Source organism: Perognathus longimembris, chromosome 21 (genome assembly GCF_023159225.1).
Source record: "Perognathus longimembris pacificus isolate PPM17 chromosome 21, ASM2315922v1, whole genome shotgun sequence".
NCBI classification, from domain to species: Eukaryota; Metazoa; Chordata; class Mammalia; order Rodentia; family Heteromyidae; genus Perognathus; species Perognathus longimembris.
The window spans coordinates 32,742,307-32,759,265 of record NC_063181.1 but is presented as its reverse complement, the minus strand read 5'-3'; the positions used below and the strand labels follow the sequence as shown (position 1 = coordinate 32,759,265).

The 16,959-nt window shown below is 38.8% G+C and overlaps 1 protein-coding gene across 1 annotated transcript in view; it reads left to right on the top strand.

Annotated features, from left to right (window-relative positions):
* The window catches only part of Adam9 (ADAM metallopeptidase domain 9), a 79,624-nt gene that overhangs the window by 8,346 nt on the left and 54,319 nt on the right, over positions 1–16,959 (top strand). Inside the window, exons 2-5 of the mRNA XM_048330931.1 lie at positions 5,283–5,380; positions 10,246–10,304; positions 12,753–12,831; positions 15,973–16,049. Coding sequence (XP_048186888.1) covers positions 5,283–5,380; positions 10,246–10,304; positions 12,753–12,831; positions 15,973–16,049 — 313 coding nt within the window. The remainder of the gene's footprint in view (positions 1–5,282; positions 5,381–10,245; positions 10,305–12,752; positions 12,832–15,972; positions 16,050–16,959) is intronic.

Sequence of the window (16,959 nt, the reverse complement as noted above, 5' to 3'; positions counted from 1 at the left end):
TAGGATTATGGGTGTGATCCACTGGTTCCCAGCCTGTTTGTGTCTTTAAAATTGCAAACTAGATAAGATTGTACACATTTTAATATACATAGTTATCTTGGAAAAGTTCCGTGTAAATATTTCATCTTAAACAGTGTTTGACAAATACTAGAAGACATAGGCAATTAATGAGTGAATAGACATACAGATTAGGCTGAAGGAGGAAAGTGTGGGAGGGAAAGAACAGGTGAAAAAGTATCCTAATAGTCTAGAGGTGATGTTATCAAGGGCTGGGTGTGTGGTTCAGTAGCAGAAGGCCTCCTGGGTATGTACAAGTTCCTGAGTACAAAAAGGTAACACAGAAAGGATCTTTTGGAAGAGATAATCAGTTACCAAGTGAAGTAAGCCAGATCCAAAGAAACATAGATACTATGTTTTCTGTCATTGTGATAATTAGTACATGTCTAGGATAGTCCTGGAAGAGGATCACAGTAGCTCAATAGTTATGTATATATAACCATATAAGACGATGCTAAGTGAAATGAACTCCAAGATATAGAAACAAGAGTTTTTCTTTGTTGTTGTGAAGTTCATTCTTTCTTCCTGTTTTTCCTTTGGTTTATCCCCTGTTGTCACTGTATTTGATTTTGGTACCCTGTATATACCCTGTCTTGTATATACATTTATCTGAATTGGGGAAGGGAAGGAGAACAACAAAAAGGTGAGACAAAGGACAAAGGACGAACCAGTGCAAAATTGATACTCAAGACATATATTGGAAATGAACTGTACAACTTGGGGGGTGAGCATTGAAGGGAAAAGGAAATGGGAGAAAAATGAGGACAGGGTAACCATGTTCAGCAAGAAGTGTACTCATTACCTTATGTATGTAACTGTAACCCCCTTGTATATCACCTTGACAATAAAATTAAAATTTTAAAAAGCCCCAGAAAGACATCTCCTTCCTTCCACCATTGAGGACATAGCAAGTAAATGCTGTCTGTGAAGAAACATGTCCTCGAGAGTCACCGAGTGTCATCTGGGCCTTTTCAGGCTCCCATCTGTGAGAAATTAATATCTGTAGTTTATAAGCTAAAAAAGATATGTAACAGTCTTTAAAAAAAAGATTGTGCTCTTTTTTATTTAGAAAACACTTATCACTCCATTTCAAAAGTAATTCAAGAATGGCAAACAACGTACCTCATTATATTGAGCAGTACAAAGTACAGAAGTTAGGAAGTAGATGTCTTTCTCATTCTTTCCTGTCTTCCCTCCATCCTGGTAACTACTCTTAACAATTTAGTGAATTTAGGTGTGCTACGTATCTTTTAATTTGATACATTTTATAGTCACAGTTCATATTACATAATTGCAGTATTTCATAACTGTGATGTGGGGCTATATAAAGTAAAAAGTAAGTTTTTCCCTCATCCCATTAAAATAATTATAGAAGTTGTCAAACATACAAAAGAAGAGAAAAAAGCAGTGAATTTCTATGTTCTCCTTTCAATTTTTCTTATTTTATGTATATTATTAAGTGTACTAGATTATTTTATTGCATCTAGACTTTATATTATTTTGTCATTGAATATTCAACATGAATCTTATAGACTGGACAGAAAACCTTACCACAATGGGCTTATTACACTTTGAAAAAATCAATGATAATTGTTCAGGATCATCAAATCGCTACTCAGTGTCAAAATTTCCTTGATTATCCCAGAATTTTTCTTTTTCATTTTTTCCTTAGTTGAGGCATTTTAATGTCTCTAAATAGGTCTGTATCCTTCATTTTCTTGTAAGGTACTCTTAATTTGTTAGAGTTAAATAACTGGTGTTAGTTTGTAATAGAAACTGAGTTTCTCCTTTCTCTCAGTCTTTCAGTTCATGTTTGTCATTTTTTTTTGTTTTGTTTTGTTTTGTTTTGCCAGTCCTGGGCCTTGGACTCAGGGCCTGAGCACTGTCCCTGGCTTCTTCTCGCTCAAGGCTAGCACTCTGCCGCTTGAGCCACAGCACCGCTTCTGGCGGTTTTCTGTATATGTGGTGCTGGGGAATTGAACCTAGGGCCTCGTGTATCCGAGGCAGGCACTCTTGCCACTAGGCCATATCCCCAGCCCGTTTGTCATTTTTTTAATTTAGCAAAATTTATTTAGGAAACCAGGGCAGAGTAGTGAGAGTTAAGAGAGGGGAAGAGGGAGTCGGGGGGCATGGCTCAGGTGGTAGAGCACCAGCCAGTGAGCTAAAGCAAGTGTCAGATATGAATTCAAGTCTCAGTAAAGAGGAACAAACCCTGACAGGCAGAGGGTGAGGGTTTAAGGGCCTCCTTGCCATTCATAACCTTCCCCATACTGAATGTGGTTTAGTGGCCCTTAGAAGGTGACTGTCTATGTCAGTGCAAGAATTGTTTGAGGGGCTGCCGGGGGTGGTGGTGTATTCCTGTAATGTCAGCACCTGGGAGGTGGACGCAGGAGGACGTGAGTTAGGATTGTATAGTCAGATCTTGTCTAAGCAAAAACAAACAAACAAACAACAAAAACTAGCAACATGAATTGCTACGCCTTTGGTAATGATATTGGAAGAAAGAGATTGTCAGACTTAGAGAGTTGAACATACTCTGGACTCCAATATGGATGCCTTATGTAGGGCAGGGAGGGGGAGGTGTGGCCAGGATGTGACCTCAGGGAAGGGGGAGGCGATCGCCTCCAGGTATGGGGGTTATCTGCGTAAAGGGTGGAGACATCAGGTGGGGGCATCTGCATGTAGCCCTCTGGGAGAAGACCTTGCATTTATCTTCCTGGGAATTTGTGTTGACAAAAGCTGAGTATAATCAGGTGTTCGTGTGGTGACTTTGGAATCCAAATCCTGCTTGGGATGTCACAGGGCTGGAAATGGGGGTAAGACTGCTTTGAATGTTTAGTTGCTGATGAAGTTGTGTGAAGCTTTGGTTTTATGATGGGGTTATGTCAGGAATTTCATTTGAAACGTTTGCTGCATTGTGTCTGCTCATTTAGTATATACTAGTGCCATCTCAGCAGAGGTCATGAGTGCTGCTTGTCATGGGAAATAAGAAATGAACCTTGCATGCTTCCCTACACCTCACCAACAGTCCTCACCTCCTCCCTCTTCCTTCTTCCTCCCTTTCTTCCTCTTTCCCCCTTCACCTCTTTCTTCTCATCTTCTTCCTTCTTTCCTCATCTCCCCTTTTCTCTTCCTCATCTTCTGTCTTCTCTTTCTCTTCTTCCTCCTCCTTTCTCTCTTTATGTTTTTATATCTTAGGAATTTTTTCTTTTGAAAAATTAAGTGGTGCCAGTATGGTGGCTTGAACTCAGGGCTTGGGCACTGTCCCTCAGCTTTGTTATTCAAGACTGATGCTGTATAACAGCTCCACTTCTGGCTTTTTGGTGCTTAATTGGAGATAAGAGACTCAGGGATTTTCTGACCCTGGCTGTCTTCAAACCAGGATCCTCAGATCTCAGCCTCCTGCATAGCTAGGATGACAGATGTGAGCCCAGATTAAATTTATTTGTATTATCTAGAAATAATTGTGCAAAGAGATTTCAATTCAATATGTCAATTTAGGAGTACGGTCATCTTGATCAGTGTCACCCCCCCCCCCCCCCCAATCTACCCTAACCCCATTTATCCCCTCAAGTTACCTGGTTTTATTTTCTTGTACATAGAGTATTATGACTATTTTTACCCAGCGTTCCTCTTGACGAGTCTTTCCCTCCTTAAGCCTTACTGCTCTCCAGCCAAGACTTGTTTCAGCTTCTTGGTATTCATTTTGTTAAACTGTTAATTGTTCGAAGAGCTTACACCATGGAAATCTATCCCTGGGTATACTATACTTAGGTCACTTTGATCATATATATATGCATTGGCCTCTTATATGTTTATATTTTAGATCTCACTTCCACATACAGAGAAAACATGTACTCTATCTCTGTGAGCCTGACTTCATTCAGAATAGTTTTTTTCCAAGTCCATCTATTTCCCTGCAAATGACATAATATTATTTTCTCTACTAAATAGGTAATATGTATGTATGTATTTGTCTATCAAATGAGTAAAATGTATCTACCTGTCACATTTTCTTGATCCATTTGTTGCAAGGCATCTGGGCTACTGAGAATAGTGTGGCAATGAATATAGGTGTTCAAGTGCTGTATTATATTCTGACTTATAATCGTTGTATAAATGTCCAAGAATAGTATCACCGATCATAGGATAGTTCTGTGTTTAGGTTTCTGAGGAATCTCTAAACTGCCTTCCATAGTATTTCATTAATTTATATTCATACCAATAGTATATTATGGGTCTCTTCTTTCCTACATTCCTAGCAGCCTTATTAGTTTTTACTTTTTTTTTTGCCAGTCCTGAGGGTTGAACCCCACCTGGGCTCTGTCTCTGAGCTTCTTTTGCTCAAGACATGCACTCTACCACTTGAGTCACTTGGAGATAAGAATCTCACGGACTTTCTTGCCCAGGCTGGCTTCAATTTGCAATCCTCAGATCTTAGCTCCTTGGGCAGCTGGGATTACAAGCCTGAGCCACTGGTGCTCAGCTGTTTTTATTCTTGATGCTGGCCACTACAGAAAGAAGTAAGGGGAACACTAGAACTTATTGACATAGGCAGGAACTTCCTGAGCAGAATTCCAGGAGCTCAGCAAATAGGTGAGAAAATTGACAAGATTGCATTAAGCTAAAAGGTTCTCTGCACAAAGGACATGAAGGTAAAAAGACAGTTTACAGAATGGGAAAAGATCTTTGCCAGCTATATGTCTGACAAGGGCCCAGTAACTAGAATATACAAGGATCTCAGAAAACTAAACCCCCAAAGATTCAATCATCCTACTAACAAAGGAGCTAAATTTCTCAGGACAAGAAGTAAAAATGGCTAACAAACACATGAAGAAATGCTCAACATTCCTAGCTATAGAGGCATTTTAAGTCAGAACAACATAGATTCCATTTCACTCCAGTCTTATTTTCTTTTTTAAATTTAGGAAAAGAGCTAGAGCATGTAGCCAGAAAAATGTTTGAAAACAATTGCTAAGCACATACAGTTTAGGTAAATGCTGACTTTTTTTTTAAATAAAGGAAATAGTTCTCTTCTGTGTATGTACCTAGGACATTGTTATTTTAATGTAGTACGATTTGTGTTGCATATATACATTTTAATATGGGATGTCAAATGAATCTCAGTGATTTGAGCATTTAGGTTCTGATTTCCATTATGTTTTGGTACCATGTGTTTTTCAGGTTCACTTTGTTAATCATATTTGTTATTCCCTTTGCTATAGGCTTTCAACAGACCTCACATCTCTCTTCTTATGAAATTATAACTCCTTGGAGATTAACTAGAGAAAGAAGAGAAGCCCCAAGGCCCTATTCAAAACAGGTATGTTCTCTCCTGAGGACTATGCAGGTATTACATTTTTCCTTTGTTTCTTTTCTTAGCCAAAGTGATATTTTTAGCTGTGATTGGTTCATCAAATAATGAATTGGTAATTAATACATGTCTATATGGTACTGATGGTCCAATGTACATTATTTTAGTAAAATGACAAATTAAGCTTTAGTATCTTTTTTTTTGAGACAATGATTAACTCACAACATAACAGAGTGAAGTAAGTAGGACAGATTTTGAATCTTTAGCTGACTGACAAGGGTCGCAGTGATTTTACTATAGTAAGAATAGGAATGTGTAGCCAGCCTGAGCTACCTGCTGATTGAAACCTCATCTCAAGAAACTACTCCCGGGCTGGGGATATGGCCTAGTGGCAAGAGTGCTTGCCTCATATACATGAGGCCCTGGGTTCGATTCCTCAGCACCACATATACAGAAAATGGCCAGAAGTGGCGCTGTGGCTCAAGTGGCAGAGTGCTAGCCTTGAGCAAAAAAGAAGCCAGGGACAGTGCTCAGGCCCTGAGTTCATGGCCCAGGACTGGCCAAACAAAAAAAAAAAAAAAAAGAAAGGAAGACACTACTTCCATCCAGAAAGAATGAGCTTCACTCGTTTACAATGAGTATTTTATATTTGTCTTCATGAATACTGGAGAACAATAAAGTGTTAATGTCTCTATTTCCTATCCGGGAATATTTAACCAAAATGAGCTTGCTTTCCATATTATTAGAAGCTTCCTGTGTAGGAATACATAATTAACCAATACACAAAATTACTTTTTTGGTTATCTCCTCTCTTTATACATTCTTTTTTGATAGTTCTAAACATTTGACCTATAGTCTTGTTCTGTCTGCTAGGCAAGTTCTCTACCACCTGAGCCATGGTCTCCACTCCTGTTTTCTCTTATTGTATTGTTTCAAAACAAAACATTTATTTCAGTTTACAGAACCTACAGCTGTTTGGAGAGTCATTTAATGTCATTATAATTTTACAATAACAGATAAAAGATAACATTGAGTGTATTGCCTCTGCATTGCTGATAAACCCACAGCACTGAAGCAACTTGCAGGTTGTTTAGGGACTGGGCATAGACAGAGCAACACTGGCGGTTAGAACCAGTTGCTTCTAGCTTGAGTCCTTCCTCTGGGTACAGCCATTGACTGGGTTGGTAAGTCAACTATTGACTGTCTTATAAGTGAGGAATGAAGGGCTTTAATATTGGCTCAAGTAGGAAAATTAGATTGCAAATTTCCCTTGCTCTTGCTTTGAACTGAATTAGCTACCACTTGATTATATTTTGCCTCAGAATATAATTAAGCTCTGCTTTGCTTTATCAGTTTTCTCCCTCCAGAAAATGGTTAACTTTTTAGCACTGGGATTACATTTTCTACTTTATTGTGTCTCTGATAGTATTTTTTTTTTATCAGTATGGTACACATAGATTCTTGTGATAATAACAAGTTATTTAAGCTTTGATAAATACATGGAGAAGTGGTATACTTTGTTCATCAATATTACATGAGTGTAATTTATTCATTAACTATTATTTTGTCTGGTCTACTGTATGTAGTAGGCATATTCTTTATAAATAAATAAGAAAGTAAGTATATTTAGGCATTGAGGTTATGGTAGTGATCCAAACAGACAAAAATCCTTGCCTTTACGGAAATTTTCTGTGTGGTGATGGGAGAGACGTAGACAAATGATACATATTACTTAATAATTGCCATGGAGAAAATTAAAGGAGGAAGTGGTAGAAAGGGTGAATGAGGATTGCACTGGGTAGATACTGGCTGGGTAATGCCTTTTGTAGAAGGTGACCCTGCAGTAAAGTCCTGAGGGGATGTTGTAGTTTACTTCCTTGAGGCCTCTGTGTAAAAGGCTTGGTTGTGATGCCTGTGATGTTAGTAGCAAAAGGAAGTTAGGTCTTTGTGGTTTACGCTTGAAGGGATATTGGAACCTACCATGGTAATGCCTTAAGTAGACTCCACTAGGAGACAGCCTGGTGCCTCTGAAATCTTGAGCTAAAGCAATGTTTGCTCCTTTAAGTAGATTCTCTAGGTATTTTGTGACAATATGAAAAGCTAGTTACAGAAAAGAGAGTCAGGAAATTGTAGGCTGAATATAGTACCATGAAACAATTCTCGTTCTCTCATATTTCTCAGGGGAGATGGCCTTGCGTGTTTTACAACCTATGACTGGCTGAGATAAGAAGGATTAGGGAAGATAGATATGCTAAAGCTGTAATCCTGGAAGGAACTTGGGATTTTTGGTGAGTCAGTGAAGCCTGAGATAGATAACAGAGTTCTCATTCTCTTGCTGGGTGTGGAGATGAAGTACTATTTTTAATAGAATTGGTCATGTGCAGTTGGAGAGGCTGATCCGACATTTTAAACTTAGAGTCTAGAAAATCTTAGGGAAAATCTGGCAGATGTTTCTCGGAGTATTATTTGTTAAATATCTCTTTGACTTTCTTTCTATTAAAGAGTAAAGACAAAGTTGAATCTCCAGGTTCTAGAGATCACAGCATGCACTTCCTACTGATGAAATGGTGGGCTGCTGGGTGGTAGCTTTTCATCACTGTGATGAAATGCCTGAGATAATTAACATAGAAAGAGAAAAGGAGTATGTTAGCTCACAGATGGAGATTCTAGTACATCATTAGTTGGCGCTGTGGTTTTGGGCAAGGCAGCACATCTAGCTGGGAATATAAGATAGAGAAAACTTCTCACCTCATGATCTGAGGAGCAGAGAGGAAAGGGCAGAGTCCTGTGACCTCCTTCAAGTCATTATCCCCTAGACCCTGCCCCTCAAAGCCCATAACACTTCTAGTAGTGTTCACCTTGGGGCCAAGCCTTAAACATGGACCTTTGAGGCATATCCAAGATCCAAACTGCAGTACTGGGAAAGTTACTTCATAGTTGTTTGAGAGAAGAAGGTCCTGTGAACTTGAAGATGTGAAGTATAGGTTGCCTTATTATTTATTTATTTATTTATTTATTCTGGTAGCTGTCTTGAACTCAGGGCCTCGTGCACTTGCTTGACCATTTCTGCTCATAGCTGATGGTCTAACAGTTGAACCACACCTCTAGCCAGCTTTGTGCTGGTTATTTTACAAATGGAGGCTTATAGACTTTTTCTGCCTGGGTGGGCCTTGAAGAACCATGCTTCTCTGATGGACTTAAAAATCATTAAAGATGAGGATGTGAGGAAATGCTTGCCTTGCTCCCTTCAAGTTTTTCTTCCTGTACTAGACTATTGCTAAGGGTTGAATTTATTTCCCGCAAATTCAGCTATCACAAAAGCAATAACAAAATAGCCCATAGGGCAAACAATTTTAATATCTCCTTTGGATACTTTTGAAAGAAATCCTTCTTTCCCCACTGCTTGTGTCCCAATCATTGGCATGTTTTCCCAGTTGTTAAAAGATTCTTAGGAAAATGGGTCTTACACTATGAGATTTCCCTTTCCGTGAATGAGTTTAGTTCAGGTTTTTTGTAAAATTTAAGTAGACATGAAACATGATTCTAATTATGAGAGGATGGGAGGAAGGGAGAAGGAAAAAGAAAAATGGAGGGTGAATAATTTCAAAATACAGTTGGAACTATTTTTGAAGACTGAGTAAGGAATTGCAATGAAAGGGGACTGGGGGTGGGGAGGGCAAGGAAAGAGAAAGAGGATTATGATGAGCAAAATATAATATAAATACTAGAGTAATATAAAATATCAGAGTAAAATCCTTTGGTGCTGTTAACACACACACACAAGACAGGTTCTGTTGGGGAGTAGAGGAGAACAAAAAGAGGGTGAATATGGATATGGTTTATTTGCATATATGAAAATAGAACAGTGAAACCTGGTGAGATTGTTTTAAAAGGCAGGAAGTGGGATAGGAGAGGGTCATAAAGGGGGTGGGATCGGAATACACTATATACATGTGTGGAAATGTCACGACGTAACCTTCCGTTGTACAACTAATGTATTAAAGAGAAAACTCAAAATGGCAGTGGTAGCACAAGTGAGCAACTGAGTCAGAAACAGTCTGTGAAGTATGTGTGGAGGGGTGGGCTGAGGAGAGAGCACAGGAAGGAAAACAAAGTTTCACTTACATTTTTTATTTATTTACCCTTATGTGTGTGATATATGTCTCAAAATTGAGGTTCTTTAATTTTAAAAAAAATTATTAAAAGATGCACCTAAACATGCAGTTTTCCATAAGTTAGCAAAAGAGAGTTAGGAATGACCTCAAATAGGTTTTTATTTTTAAAGAATATGCCAGGCATGTAACTCCTCTGTATATCATCTTTACAATAACATAAAAGATAAACATTAGTTAAAAAATAACAAAAGCATATGCCAGGCCCTGGTGGCTCCCATTTGTAATCAGGAGGAGACTGAAACTGGGAGGACCTAAGTTTGTGGCCACCCTGGCAGAAAAGTTTGTGAGACTTCTTCTCGATCAGTAGCTGGGCAGAGTGACACCCACCTGTCACCCTGGCATGGGAGGCTGAGTTCGGGAGGACTGTGCTTCCAGGCCAAGCTTGGTGGAAGATGCTGGGCATGGTGGTGATGGGAAATCAGATAGGTAGATAATGTTCTCAGCCACGTGCTCAGGCACAGACAAGACTGTATCTCAAAAATAACCAGTACAGTGGAGTTTTGGCCTAGCAGGCTCAGGGCCCTGAGGTCAAACTCAAGTACTAAAAAAAAAAAAAAAAGAAAAAGATCCAGTGTTATATAAAATAATTCAGTCAACACCAAGTTATTAAAGGTTATTTCTGCATCCTATAAATCACATGTTGAAAAGTACTTTATAAGCTGGTATTTTATTGTTCTTTTCCCTTCTCTGTGCATTTAGGTATCTTATGTCATTCAGGCTCAAGGAAAAGAGCACATTATTCACTTGGAAAGGAACACGTAAGAACTTTCACTTACTTTGGCTTTTCAATACTGTTGTTTTTCAGGAGTATATGAATTTCATTTTCTAGGTAGAAATAGTGCATTGTGACCTCATCTGTGCACAGCGCAGGCTTTGGGTAGACAGTGACTTCCAGGAGGAATCAGGGGAGGGAAAGCAAGCATCTCCTGGCGTATTCTGTTCAGATTTATAGCTAGAAGCAGCAGTGGGGTGTGTGTGTGTGTGTGTGTGTGTGTGTGTGTGTGTGTGTGTGTGTGTGTGTGTGTGTGTGTGTGTGTGTGTGTGTGTGTGTGTGTGTGTGTGTGTGTGTGTGTGTGTGTGTGTGTGTATGAAGGAGGAGGGAGACTGCAGTGAAAGGGCACAAGGTAAAGGATGTGGTACTTTGGGCAGAGAGCTGTGGAAGTCACTGAACAGTTGGCAAGTTGCCAGGCACAGCTTGTGGGTCCTTTCCTGGTTTCATGCACTGCTTTGCTTTCAGGCCACCAGCTTTTGTGTGTGTGCCAGTACTGGGGCTTGAACTCATGATATTCTGCTCTTGCTTGGAATTTTTGCTCAAGGCTGGTACTCTACCAATTGAGCCCCATCTCCACTTCTGGCTTTTTGTTGGTTAATTGGAGAGAAAAGTCTCACAGACTTTCATGCCTGGGCTGACTTTGAGCCTCTGTTCTCGGATCCCAGCCTCCTGGGTAGCTAGGATTACATAGGTGAGCCACCAGTGCCTGGTTCCACCAATCTTTCATATGCTTGTGTGGCATCATATTTTCAGTGGTGCCTAAGCACAGTTTTGCTGGTGTCATTTATGCCCTGCTGCTCATGTAGCTAAAGTTGGGCTGTGCAATTCATGGACCTATGAAAACTGTCAGTGTATATACACATCTTTAAACAGTACGACAGGTTGGTCCTGGGTATTTCTTTGGGACTTCTGGACTCTTAGTGGCACATTATAAACCACTGAGCACCTTGCGTCCTTGCTTTTTTTTTTTTTGCCATTCCTGGAGCTTGGACTCAGGGCCTGAGCACTGTCCCTGGCTTCTTTTTGCTCAAGGCTAGCACTCTGCTACTTGAGCCACAGCGCCACTTCTGGCCTTTTCTATATATGTGGTGCTGAGGATTCAAACCCAGGGCTTCATGTATACGAGGCGAGCACTCTTGCCACTAGGCCATACTCCCAGCCTGCATCCTTGCTTTGTCCACAGGTCTGAAGGGAAGCTTGGAGTAGCGCAGTCTTTTTTTTTTTTTTCTTTTTTTTCCAGTCCTGGGGCTTGAACTCAGGGCCTAGGTGCTGTCCCTCAGCCTCTTTATGTACAAGGCTAGCACTGTACCACTTGAGTCACAGCACCACTTCAGCTTTTTCTGAGTAGTTTATTGGAGATAAGAGTCTCACGGACTTTCCTGCCCAGCCTGGCTTTGAACCACGATCCTCAGATCTTACTCAGCCTCCTGAGTAGCTAGGATTAGAGACATGAACCACCAGCGCCCGGCTGAGTAGCCCAGTCTTGTTGGGAGAGCAGCCCATCCCTGCCCATGTGCTGTACACACTGAACCCCTTGAACAAGGATCTAGAATAATTGTTTCCTCTAAAACTGACCATAACATCTTCTTTATACTTAGAAGGCAAATGTTTCTTGCTTATATTGCACTTTTAGGAAAGGGTATAGGTCTGTATTTTTCTTTTATTGATATGATGTACTGTCCATAACCTAATTTATCTTTTCCTGTAAGTTTATCAGAAAAAAGAATCTGAGCAACCAGCATTTTCTGCCTTTACAACGAATCTTAGCTTAACATTACTCATGAGTAAGTAATGCAGAATACTTTAGACTGCTGAGACCTCTTCAGCGTGACCTTTGGTTTTATGGTAGTAGATTCTTTTAATAAAAGTCGATTTTTTCCCCGCAGAGCTGATGATTGAATGCAGGGCCTTGCACTGATCAGGCAACTGCTCTTCCACTGAGCTAAATCCCCAGCCCAATGAACTTGATTTTTAAGCAAGTTGCTTGTGGTTTTCCCATGTAATCCTAGCTACTCAGGAGGCTGTGATCTGAAGTTCAAGGCTCAAAGCCAGCCCAGGTTTGAAAGTCTGTGTGACTCTGACCTCTAGTTAACTAGCAAAAAGCAAGAAGTAGAGTTGTGGCTCAAGTACTGAGTAGAAAAAGCCAGAGCATAATACCCTGAGGCACAAAAAAGGTTGTTTTATTTTTTTAATTTTATTTTATTGTAAAGGTGATGTTCAGAGGGGTTACAATTACATAACTTATTTAAGTAAGGTGGTGAGTACATTTCTTGTCAAGCCTTGTTACTCCCTTTTAAGAAAAAAGGTTTTTATTCTTTGAATAAAAGTTTATTTATTTCTACTCCTCTCTTGTGGGGAGTAATGTTTATGAATTATGTCCTTAGCTGCTGATATTTAAAATGAATTTAAATGATCTGTTTTACTCCCCTTCCAGAGACCTTTTGCCTAAAGATTTTGTAGTTTATACCTACAGTGAGGAAGGTACTCTCATCTCTGACCATCCAGATATTCAGGTAATATATTTTCCTCTTGATCTCTTAGCACAACTTAAAGCAATTATAATTTTAAGGTGAATTCTAGTTAGGCATTGAAGACTATTAGGCATTGAAGACTATTATGTTACATTAGCCCAGAGATGCCCTTGCCATTGGAAAAGATGGGTGCATTTACACAGACTAAGCCACAGTACCAGAGACCTCTCCAGCTGCTTAGTTGTTAAGATTTGTTTTTAAAAGGCCAGGAAAATAATCTTCATTCTAATGATAGTCTGTGCTGGGTTGATAGGTTTGAAAATAGAAAGTTTTAATTTTTTGGTTGAAAGTTAATATTCTGAATGTACTTTATACTTCTTTATTAAACTGTTACTTGTCATTGTGGTAAGGCGTACACTTATTTGGTGATACATATACTAATGCTGGAATGTTTTGCTGTGTTACTTCTTCCCTAAAGAGGGATGGTCCTTATTCTTCCTCCATCAGGTGACAGAATACTCCCCGAGACAGAACTGGCTCAGAATACTCGAAATAATTGGCAGATGCTGAGCTTGGCTTTGTGTAAACAACTTGGAGCCTAAACATTTCTAGTTTTGTTGAGCAAGAGTGTTTCATACAATCCTTTTTGACTGTTAGGTGTTATGCATTTATTTTCTTTTGCAATAGAAATAGAAAAATAATGATATTAAATGTGTGATTTTTCCCCCTCTCTGACTTTGTGTTTTTTGCTAGGTTGAGTTGTTTACATTAGCTATGCATGTTTGTAGTTTTCTTCCAATAAATAGAAGATAAAAGTCTTTCTGTTGGATTAATTATTAGGTCTTTAAGAATGTGGAAAAGTCGACCAATCCTTCTTGTTTTCTTGTGTGGTATTTGATTCCTTTATCTTAGTGCACTGTTTATCTATTGTTTAGTAGGAAATTAGTAGAGGAGATTAAATTTACTTTGTAGCACAAACCAGATAAAAGCAATCCATCCATTTTTTCATGTATTCTTAGACTCCCATGGCTGAAAGCCAAAGACAACATAATTTATGTCCCTGGAAAAAGTTCTAGCACAGCATTGTTTTCTCCCTTGCAGAGATTTCTTGGCATACCCTATCTGAGTAGTATTTATTTGCTGGTGAAGCTATATTAAAAGTGGGAGTAGTAATTACTATTGTGTGAGGTTATTGAAATAAGCTAATACTTGTATGATGCTCAGAAGAGGCAGCCTGACAATTTTCAATTAAAATGTAATTATTTGTTGCTATTGGAAGACTATATTGTTAAAATTGCTCAAATAGATTTCATTTATGTAGGAACTTAACCTTGAAGTTTTATAGAATGGTTATGGTTTCCTAAATAATTGAAAAATAGCAACTAAGTCTCAGGAAGTTCTTCACTTATTTCTTGGTTATTTAATATTGTCTAGTAAGGTGCAAGTGGGATTACAGATCTGAACTACAGAGTAAAGATTTGGTCCTTGCATTTCCTTTGCATGACCAAGACTAGACTGCCAGATGTCACAGTGATAAGAACTTCTGTCCCCGCAAAACAATTAATTTATTTTATATTAATTTATTTCTTTATTGTCAAAGTATACAGAACATATAAATGGTTTCCCTTAGGGTCTAGTTTCTTGAAGTTAAAGTATTTATATAAACTTGCTTTTTAAACTTTCATCATGAGTGGCTTTCACAAGACCACTTTTTATAAGGTAGAAGTTTTAGAAAAATCACTTAATGATTAAAACTCTAGATTTACTATGTCTTAGGACTTTGGGACAGCTGGCAAATCTCTTAGCTGTATCCTCCAGTAAATTGGTGCTATATTGATTGTTCACACTCCCTGGAGATGTGTGGTCACTACAGTAGGCTGATCTGTAAAAATTCTACGTTCCTTGTCTCCCTCTAGCCAAAGCTTTTCACTTACAATGTGTGTGGGTCAAAACTGTGGGTGCTAGGTGCATCTTTATTGTAATCTTGGAATTTAGGTATAAATTTACAAAATAGGATTTGTTGTGTTTTTGAGAACTATACATACAAATGAAGGGAAAATCTGAAGGTTAGGCTAAACTGACAAAAGATTAAGTAGGAGAAAAGGCATACAAATTTACTGATGCGCAAAAGGGAAAAGTCACAACATTGAGGAAAGTACAGACATTGATTGCACGAGCCCAACACTATTTAAAACTGAAGGTATCCCTTTTAATATAGAAAGAAGGGAGATGTCAGGTAACAGTAAATTACTTTAGAGGGAAGGAACATAGGGTGACCTGAGGCAAAGTCTGTTTGGTCCACAGAACTGATAACAGATGGTGGTTGTGAATGTTTATCTCTGGGTGGAGAATAGGATGCAGTGGTGTGTGACACAAGTCTGCCCAGTGTGTTGACAGACTTCAATCCTTCTTCCTCCTGCAGTGAGTTCCGTCTTTTCTGGTTAATGAAATTTCAGGAAGGCTAAATGCAGTTGTGTTTTTCTTGGCAGACTTGGTCAGGCAGAGAAGGTAGCGGTGCAACAGAACTAAATTGAATGCTGGAAATAAACGAATAAAATAAAGTGTGAAGAAATACCATCAAGTTGGTAGTCTCAGGGATCACTTCATTGGCTGTTAGTCAGCTTAGTTGTTCTCTAAGTGACTTGTCCTTAAGTTTGTGTCTTTCCTGAGGCCTATTGCTAGTTGACAGGTTCAAAGCTAGTCTTCCTTTGGTTAAAGAGTTGGCTGTTAGGTTTCTTTTCTATGAAGTAGTTTAATGAACAGAACCATAGGAAGAAAAGAAAATCTTCTGATCAAAGTAACTTTCCCTTCTTGCTGGATCTTCTCCCTTCTGGCCAGGCCTTATTAGCCTCTTCTCTGGATCATCTCTCTGCTGACTTCTGCAGCCTTTTGGATTGACAGTAATTCAAAATAGACGGTCAGTCATGACATAATGCTATGCTGTTCTGTCTCTGGGCTGAACTGTCAGTGGAGCTGGGCTGTTTGTTTGGAGTATCCTCTGCAATCTGGAGCACTTACGGACTTGCTGGGTGATGGTGGATTGTGTGCAGCTAGTCTGAAGGGTGTCAGGTGGTATCATGACAGCTACACTGTCTTGTATCTATAGTTCTTGTTAGATCTGCAGTTAGCATATTTTTCAACAATGCCCTGGTGTTAGAAGATAATACAGTGTTTTTCATTCAGGATCATTGTCATTATCGAGGCTATGTGGAGGGAGTTTATAACTCATCCGTTGCTCTTAGTGACTGTTTTGGACTCAGGTAAGGAATTTTCCATATCTCTTGTTTGTTTTCTTTCTTTACATTTCTTAACCAATCTGCAAATCTAGTCACTTTGTATATTTAACAAAATTTGAGTTTGATGTTACAAGCTATGCTTCAGAAATTCTTTGGTATGTTTATTTGGGAAAATCTGAGTAAATTTCAGTATGTAAAGGGGAAATTCCATCTTTTGAGATCATTAAACACTTTTGCTATTTAAAATAAAATAATGTTTTACATTTGATAGCACTTTGTTTTTGAAAATTTATTTTTATTATTTTAAGTCTCATAATGATTGAAAAAAAGCATATTATCATATCTGTGAGCAAAAAATGGTTCAGAAAAATTGTGTCACTTATCAAATGATGTTGTAATAGTGTTAAAGTTGCCTATATTGAAGACCTGACCTAGCACTGTGCCAGTTAGCTGATTGCATACCTGATTGAACTTACAAGTATTACTCTGATTTTCAAACCAACTATGTATGATGGCTGTAATATATATATGTATATATAATATATGCATATATAACTATGTAATATATACATATGTATATATATGTGGATATATGTAACTATGTAAGATAAATAAATATGTAAGATGGCTGAATAGCTTCTGTGTACCATGCAATGTGCTAAGTATTTTATGCACACTAAAGAAGTTATTTGTCAGAACAGTGTTTTGCAGAATACATACTAAGGCAAGGGTTAAAAGATTTTTTTGGGAGGGCTGGGGATATGGCCTAGTGGCAAGAGTGCTTGCCCCTTATACATGAGGCCCTGGGTTCAATTCCCCAGCACCACATATATAGAAAATGGCCAGAAGTGGTGCTATGACTCAAGTGGCAGAGTGCTAGCCTTGAGCAAAAAGAAGCCAGGGACAGTGCTCAGGCCCTGAGTCCAAGTCCCAG